At 44.4% G+C, this 8929-nt stretch overlaps 1 protein-coding gene across 1 annotated transcript in view; it reads left to right on the forward strand.

Annotated features, from left to right (window-relative positions):
- The window catches only part of myo10 (myosin X), an 88993-nt gene that overhangs the window by 34946 nt on the left and 45118 nt on the right, over positions 1-8929 (forward strand). Inside the window, exon 4 of the mRNA XM_020617730.1 lies at positions 8282-8469. Within this exon, the coding sequence (XP_020473386.1) occupies positions 8282-8469 (188 nt within the window). The remainder of the gene's footprint in view (positions 1-8281; positions 8470-8929) is intronic.

An 8929-nucleotide genomic window follows, 5' to 3' on the forward strand; every position in this document is an offset into this window, starting at 1 on the left:
ACTTTTGAGACCTTCCAGAAAACTGCTCCTGGGTCATGTCCCCCTGTGTGTGTGTGTGTGTGTGTGTGTGTCTGTTTTTCAAGCCAGGAAAGTCAGTGCCCTCATAGAGGCGAGTTGATCACGGCAGTAAAACACCCAGTGTGGCGGTCTGGTCGTGGCATTTTGTGATTGGATGGGCACACTGTCCCTCGGCAGGGACCCTCACACCACTACAGTCTGATTACTACAGTACTGCAGTGATCATCAGTGTGTTCATGTTCTGCTTGTAGTAAGAAGGTGGAGGTCGATACTGAACCTCTTGCTGAAACATTTGCAGGGTAACGAGCAGGTAAAGTTCCTGACTTCCTAAAATGGTTCTTGTGTTCCTGGAAGAGGGGGGGGGGCGACAGGCTAATACATGAAGTCAGATGATTTGGAGTGAGGGGCCCTGAAATTCCTGTAGGAACCCCTGGGGGTTCTGAGAGAATTAAATAAGGAGAATTTATGAGTACACTTTATCCAACATCCACAAAACAACCCCATACTACTTTTTACTACATGATATTCCAAGGTCTCCATGACTTGTCAGTATAAAGCTGATGGCAACTAAAGAAACTGCAGCTCCTTCTATGATCAGACTCACTGTTAAAGTGGATTTTATAAGACATACATGTCTAAAATGTCCAGGACAGTCAGTTAAATAAAAATGTTTTGTGCATTAACAGGTTCATAAATCTGGAACAAAGTGACGATGTACAGTGTTTACTGTGCAGTATGGATGTGCATCACGTCAGTCGAAGGCCTGCAGTTAAGAACGTGATCTTTTTGTTTCTGCCACGGAAACGTTTACTGCAGACATTTGAATTCCTTAGACCCTGTTTTTCATTGGAGTAACTTGACTCCCAGGGAAAGACCTTGTAGCCATTTTTCACAGTCTGCAGAATATTTTGGTGACGTTTGGGTCTGTGATCGTTGCTGGTGTGTCCAATGCAAGCGTCAAGACTTGTTGGCAGTCACCCAGTGACATGGAGAAGTAGGAACTGACTCGGTGGACTGACAAATGTCTGAAATGTTGAATTTTAACAAGGAACAATCAAGTCTGTCAGTACATTTTAATTTAGCAGTGCATAAGTTTACAATATGCTAAGAAGTGCCATCAAAAAAAGAGAAATGTAAACACGCAAACGCTGCAACAAATTTGGTTTTGTAGTTTTCTTAACATTTTGAGAACTCTGCTTGGAATCTTAGTTTGGCAGGTATCTGGTTGCTTTTACACCTATTTATTTATTTATTTTATTGTTTAAGCTGTACTGTGACACCAGGTCAGAGGATATATGCATAAAGTTGAGTGTGAGAAAAAAATTACTCTCTACCGTGTTATAATAGGAATAGAATAGGAAATTTAACCTGGTGGCAGCGTGTGTGTGTGTGTGTGTGTGTGTGAGAGAGAGAGTGTGTGTTTTAGCCTCGGTGATTGTAACCAGCTGTGCTGTTGACTGGTGGTCTCACTCTTCCCCTCTGCAGATTCCAGTGGAAGTATGCTCTCTCTCTCGCTCAGGAATCTGACTCTTTCTCACACACACACACACACACACATTCTCTCATTTTTCTGTCACACTGTTCTTTTTTTATCTGCCCCACATCTGTATTTGTTCACTGAGTTGAACCCCGTCTTTCCACACGGTCCCCCTTGTCCACCCTGGGGCTCAGTCAAATCAAGAACTCGTCACTCCAGTATTTTTATGGTCCTGTTTCTAATAAAATGCACCACAATATATGGAATTCCTGATAAATATAGGCATTTATATCCATTCACAAGTGAAGTCCCAACTTCAGGGACACCAGCTCAAAGAGAAACCTGGTGTGTAAAGATGGCAAAGCTGAGGAAAGAATTGCAAGAGCTGCTTTGGTATGAACATGGTAAAATCAGCTGGAGCTGCAGCGGTTCATGTCCAGCAGCACTCAGTGGACGTTAACAGATATGGAGGAGGTAAAGGTGGATGTACATACAACTAACTTTTCCTATAGTCAGCACTAATTTCTTAAAACTATGACCATATTCTCAGCATCGCAGCACAGTGCTGTCGCCTCACAGCAAGGAGGTTCCAGGTTTGAGCCTGGGCCAACCCGGTGCCTTCCTGTGCGGAGTCTGCATGTTCTCCCTGTGCCTGTGTGAGTTCTCTCCAGGTATTCCAGCTTCCTCCCACAGTCCAAAGACATGCAGCTTCGGTTGATTGGTGACTCTAAGTTGCCCGTAGGAGTGTGTGTGGTTGTTTGTCTACATGTCAGCCCAGTGATAGACTGGCGACCTGTCCAGGGTGGACCCCGCCTCTCACCCAGAGTCAGCTGGGATTGGCTCCAGCTCTCTCTAACCCTGTTCAGGAATAAGCGGTACAGATAATGGCTAGATGGACGGCCATATTCTTTCTCAGACCTGAATGAAATAGCTTTAGGTGCCTGTTGCGGTGGCAGATCATCAAACACAGCTTTCATCACAGACTTTACCACTCGCTCACTTTCACAGCAGAATCAGTCTGTGAATTGCTCGGCTTATTTTAACAAGGCCTGCTGACGGACTGCAACAGTCAGCTGTCCTGCACTCTCACAAGCTCTCGACAGGCAGCTCTGAGAGGCCTGTAGTGTAGAGAAACTCCGTACTGACAAGAAAGCTGACTGTTCAGCAACAGATTACAACTGTCCAGACTCAGGCTCACAGATAATGAAGCTGCTGATCACCTCCTTGGATCCACTGCATGTGTCAAAACAGCAAAGCAGTTCCTGGCCAAGCTGCAGGCGGACGAGCACTGATAAACGGGTTGGTGATGTAGAACTCTGACTTTCTTCCAAGTTTGTGTCCCACAGTTCATTTCAGCACTTGTTTGTTTAAAATGCACATCATCCTGATTTTGGAATTAAACTCCCCATCTGTCCAAACACACACTCCTGCACACTCCTTTGGACAAACTGAAACACAAGCCCACTTCAGTCCTTATTAAAAGCAGAACATGTGGAAGATAATTTACATTTACAGCCGAAGCGCTCGTCCACCTCCGAGTCCTGATTACACTCAGATGTGGAGGAACCAGGCTTCGAGCCAGTGGAGCCAGATACTCTCCTGATGTCATGTGTATGCAAATACAGAATAATAAATTGTGCTTCTGTCACTTCCTGTGAGAGCTGATTTAAACCACAGGTGGATGCTGTGCAGTGTAATTTAGATGATTTTGTGAGATATAGTGTATGTTTGACAGAGCATGTGAAAGCCTGACATGTGGAATGTGACAGAGACGTTTGTGTGTGGTTGTTTGCAAATTGTTCTGCTACATTTTTAGCAGTCTTGGTTTGCTGATGAAGTCCTGGCAGAGGTTATTCACCCTGTGTTATTGGATAAATTATCTTGTGAACAGAAAACAGATTTGTCTGGACCCTGGTGGAGCGAGCACCCTGGCTCACTTGATTAGATTTTGTTTGGATGTGGTTTTTGACAAAATGATCTTAACCCAAACCACTTTTTCCAAGGTTAGGGAGAAACTTTTAGGCTGTGTTTTTATGTGCTAGTTAGAAAGTGCAGCCAGCGTGCGTGGAATTTTATATGGACATCAAGAAGGCGGAGAGCTTTTCAGCGATTATAGCAGTTTGTGTCTTTTCCAGACACGAGAGGTCACCAACTGCAATAAATGCAGCTTAAGATCACACATTCCTCCATTCCAGTTGGTCCACACTCCCAGAAACCAGACACTATTTTCCTGATGGAATATGACCCCGTTCCAAACTAGTAATTAATCAAATGACTAAAACATTCCAGTATAAACAACGTGGGGCAACTGCCTGCTCTGGCTGGTTGCTGGTTCAGCCCAGTGCACAGGAAGGCAGTGGTCCGTTATCACTCAGTGTGGGAGATGAGTAGCTCTGGAAAGCAGCACTGATGCTTGAAGAATGAAACTGCCCCTACTTCAGAGGTGGCTGTGTAACTTTGTGTGAGCATGGAGCCACACGGCAGAGTGTACCAGCTGTTTTTGTGCATGTAGTGTTGAATAGTATTAAACATGAACATAAGGAGAAGAGAGAGGACGCCGGTCTGCTGCTGTAGATTTGGGGCAGTACAGCGACCCCGGCACTCCTGCAGGAAACAAAAACAGAATTTAAATATCTCTTTTTATGTTTTTAGTTGAAGCAAATGTTCCACAAATTATGTCTTAAGAAAGTTTCATGCCACAACAGCCACTGCATCATTTCGAAACTAAATGGGCATCGCTGACAAAGTGAGTGTCTCCTCCCTGAACAACCTGACTTTAACACGTGTGGAGCTTCAGTCCATCAGCCGCGATACAAAAAATGAACAGCAGCTCGGCTTTGAATGTGACAGTTAGATCCCCTCTCTCTCTTTACATTTCCTGCCGTCAGTCAGTCAAGTTTCCTTCTGATTCTCCAGTTTTTTCTCCATCTGCTCTTCATTTCCCTTTGTTCATTTATGAGGCTCTGTCCTGGGGATCTTATTTTATGGATGAGTCTGATTGTCTACATACCTCCGTCTGTTCTACAGTTACACCATCACCAGTGACTGACGCCTTTCTGTAAACAGTTAGTGATCTGCATGTTGCAGAACAGAAGGCTGGGTCAGTCCGACTGGTGAGATAGTAGCGCCAACAGACAAACAGACGTCAGTAGTTTTTCTGTTCAGCATTCACTCTGCACTTCGCTCTGTTTTGGTCTCCACCATCTCCTGAGAAAAATATCTGGCTTTTTAGCTGCTGCATGTTCCACTGGTTTTATCAAGTGAAATGATTCCACAGCGACTGTAAAACTGATTAATCCTGCTACGAGAAACCTTAACTTTTAACTTTTTCCATCTTGACCATTATTGTTGTTGTTACTCATACAGAAGTCTTACTGACTTTGTTCCTGGTATAATGTTTTAATTCCACATTAAATAAGAGAAACTTGCTTTCTAAAAATCCCCCCACCACAGTAAAGACTAACTGTTCACTACAGGCACTGGTTATTGGTGCTTTTTCCACCTATGCTTAAAGATGTTGAACATTTGCTGGAGGAAAGCTGTAAAATTGTAACTGCTGCAGGTTAAATACCTCGTGTACCTAGTGTACATGTAAAGAGCACGGTTCTTTCATCACCCCTGTGGTATGTCAGAGAGTGTTAGAGGATGAGGGCCCGCGGTCGATCACATCAGCCAGCAGAGGACCCTCTGATGAGGGCCGCAGTCCGTCCTCAGCCACGGTGCTGCTGTGGAAACTGTTTCCAGGGCAGAGCAACAGGGAGATCTAATTGAGTCCAAATGGTTGTAATTCATCCTGTTAAGGGCAGGCATGACTTTACCCAAAGGCTTTTTATTTACTCTTAGCAACCCTCGTGGTCTCGTGAGAACGTCTCCCCCTCTGGAAACGGGACTTTCCTGATAATGTTTACTTAGGAGGCAACAGGTCAGGCCTTACAGATTCAATCAAGTTCCAACTATTTATGCACTTTTTTCTGTGCATGTATAGTATTTAAGTTTACAGGTGAAGTGTCATGGACACAAATTAAATTGAAATGGAAGAAAAACAGCATGACACATTTCTTTCTGACACGTCCTGTCTGTGGGTCTTCTCTTAACCGGAGGGCTCGTAGTTTGGGTCCCGGCTTCTGCAGGCCACGTGTCCCTCGGCAGGATGCTGAACCCAGAGTTGCTCCTGGTGGCGTCCCATCGTTGTGCGAGTGTGCGTATGATTGGATGAATGAGCAAATAGTGTTAAGCACTAGTGCTTTGAGTTTGCAGTGTGTGTAGAAAAGTGCTATTTAAGTCTGTTTACCATTATGTTTTCTGTCTGACAAACAGTTCAAAACCCCAAAACGCTCATTTTACATTTTAAACAAAAGAACTTAAACAGTAAAAATAAATCCCTACTGATTGTATACGAGCTGCGGTTTTCATTATGATATAAACATTTTGGTAAAACAAATCTGAACAATATTAGAAATGTGTCGACACATGAAACCCCTGCCGTTGATAGCTGAGGCCATTTTGCATTAATTCAGGTTCAACACATGGACCGGTGTCCAGCTGAGACCACATAGACTTACAGCTGTCACAAGGTGCAACAGTTCGAGTCTGAGTGGTTCTCGCTTGACCTTCTTCACATACTATAAACAATAACTCAGGTAGAACTCCCAAACATTACATGACACTACATAAGCATCAGGAAACGCGTTTATATGACAAACCAAGTGATGCATGAGCCTCCGAGCCCGAGATCAGTTTGACTGTAAACAGTTTATGCTACCAGACGTTTCTGCTTTCATGCCTATAAACAGACTCGTTCACCTGAGCACAAAGCTGCCAGGCTGTGTTTCTCAGCTCTGTCTGAGAGCTAACACACAGGCTGATGCTGATCCACTGTGCGTTACTATCAACAACATCCCGCCCTGCTCTTCTCTCTGTGGAGGCTGATTTGCACAGGCAGGATCATCTGGAAGGCATAGTTCTCATGTAAATGCCGTCACCTCAGCTGCCATTCAAATGGATGTGTATCCAGGCTGATTGTAGGTCAGTCAGTCAGGAGGCTGTTTGAATGGCGAGATTAGAGTGCAGGGCGGAGCAAAGAGGGCGGAGAGTGTCTGTAATTTGTCGTGTTTCTTATCTAAACAGGATGTCGGTCCAGAAACGAAAATCTTGACTAGTGAGCAGTGCCTTTCTGTACCTGAGATGCTGAGAACCTGCATTTGAAACAAGTTCATACAAGAGAAAGTCCTTTATTCCCCATTTCACCACATTTAGCTGTAAAGGCCTCCATGTTTTATTTAGCTGTTAATACAAAGTCAACATTTCTTCCATGTTTACCTGTTGATCACTTCATGAACACCGTAGGAGTAAAATGGCTGCAGAGGGGTGGTAATGCTCTGCACACCAAACTGTCCCACAGTTACTCATCTCACTGAATTTCACTCCCTCCTCCAGGCAGCAGCTGCACCTGATGTCTGCTGTGGCAGCACTGTGCACTGCTGTGATGAGGTTTTCACTTTAAGTCCAGGTTGCAAAGTCAAAAATGTTCCCGTCTCCAGAAAACTGTGGCATCGTCTTTGTTTGTATTTAAAGTAAAAAGGATGAAGACTCCAGTGAAGCGAGGATCAGGTGTAGAAAGACAGACGAGATTAGGATCTTGTTTTTTATTTTCTGACTTGACTGAGGATCTGATTTGTGGTGGTTTTGGCCCAGTGAGCACTGGGCTGCACAGCGACAGGACCACTGTGAAGCTGGTGTGTCAGCTGTTGCTTTTTCTGACCTTTCTGACTTTAAAACTCCACAGCGTTGTCTTGCAGATTGTCACCACTGTAAGAGTCCAGGAGCGATAACCATTTTAGTTTGGTAGTGTTATTTTTGGGCTTGTGCACAGAAAACCTCACGCTTGTCAGGGGTGATGTAATAATGAAAATAACGATTAGCAAAAAGCAGTGCTCTTTCTGTCTGGTTTCATTATAAAGGAACAACCGATTACAGATTGTGTTTTTCTTCACGGTTTAGAATTGAGCAGTTTTGACAGCAGCACTCTTTTTATGTTAAACAGCTTAAAGCTTCTCTAACATTTGCAGCAACTCAGAGCTTCGTTTCTGATGACGACGGCGAGCGTTTCTAACGTCGCCTTTGTGCTGCTGCTGCTGTAACCTTTACGGGGTTTCAGACCGAGGCCAGTGTAGAAATGTCCAGTTTCCTCAGAGATACAGTCTGATGTGCTGCCTTTTCCAGGCCGGCCTATTTATTCATTACTCTCCACCACAGCACTGCAGCTGCTCCCAAGACAAGTTTTGGCATTGCAGGCTCCTATTTCAGCAGTTTGGTTTGTTTTGCTTGGAGCTTTGAAATATAAAGCCAGTTTGAAAAATGTGCAGTTTGAGGGGGTGGTGGTGAAAAGAGAAGCAAAAGGCCGACTGTGTTGACTGTTGTGTTGCTGTGATGCCTGAAAACATCAGTGGAACTGGTGAAGGAGATTTGGTTTAGCTGAGGTCATGTGTTGTTTGCTGCCATCCACCTACCTGAAAGCTTATCAGGGGTTTTGTCTAACAAATTAGATTATGTGTAGCCGTTGGCCTGTCTGTTCCTGCGATTCACTCTGATCAGTGCTTATTAAATGAAAAGTCAAAGGTGAGTTATTACACTTGTTTGACAACTGATCCTCTGCAGACTTTAATATTCACTTCAGTCTCTTTTACAAAAGCATCTCATTCAGTCTAATGATAAACATTTCTGCATCTGCTCTGAGATTGTTATTCACATTATAAGTGTTGATTTGCTTCTTCTGCTGATCTGCAGACGTATATCGGCTCCATCCTGGCGGCGGTGAACCCTTACCAGTCGCTCCCCGGCCTGTATGACCGGCCGGCGGTGGAGCTGTACAGCCGACATCACCTGGGTGAGATTTCCCCACACATCTTCGCCATCGCCAACGAGTGCTACCGCTCACTGTGGAAGAGGCTGAAGAACCAGTGTGTTCTGATCAGGTGTGTGTGTCTTTATTTGTATTTTTTTGCGAGTCACACAACATTTAAAGCAGCATTTACAGGTGTTTGACCAAAAAGAGGCAGAAAAACACCAGAACAGCCTGACAAAGCAGAAATATTAAGTTTTGTCAGCTTTTGCTGACTTGATTGTGTTGCCAACATGCCCAGTCAGGATATCCGCGCCCTTCTTGTCACAGGTTATATTGAGCCCTCAGACTGATATTAAGCAGGTTTAATCTCTTCCCCCTCAGTGTGTCAAACACTTTGATCGGGTTTCAGGTGCCCTGGGCAGCTTGGCAGCAGCTCTGAGGATCTCAGCTCCGCATGCCACGACACACGCTCTGTTGCTATCTCTGTCTTCTGTCCACTGCTTTCCTTCCTCACATCCTTCCTCTTGGATTTTAGCTGGATGACTTTCACATCCACTGTCGTTCCATTGTTTTAATAAACAAACAAATGT

This window comes from Monopterus albus, unplaced genomic scaffold, assembly GCF_001952655.1.
Source record: "Monopterus albus unplaced genomic scaffold, M_albus_1.0 scaffold193.1, whole genome shotgun sequence".
In the NCBI taxonomy this organism is placed as follows: domain Eukaryota; kingdom Metazoa; phylum Chordata; class Actinopteri; order Synbranchiformes; family Synbranchidae; genus Monopterus; species Monopterus albus.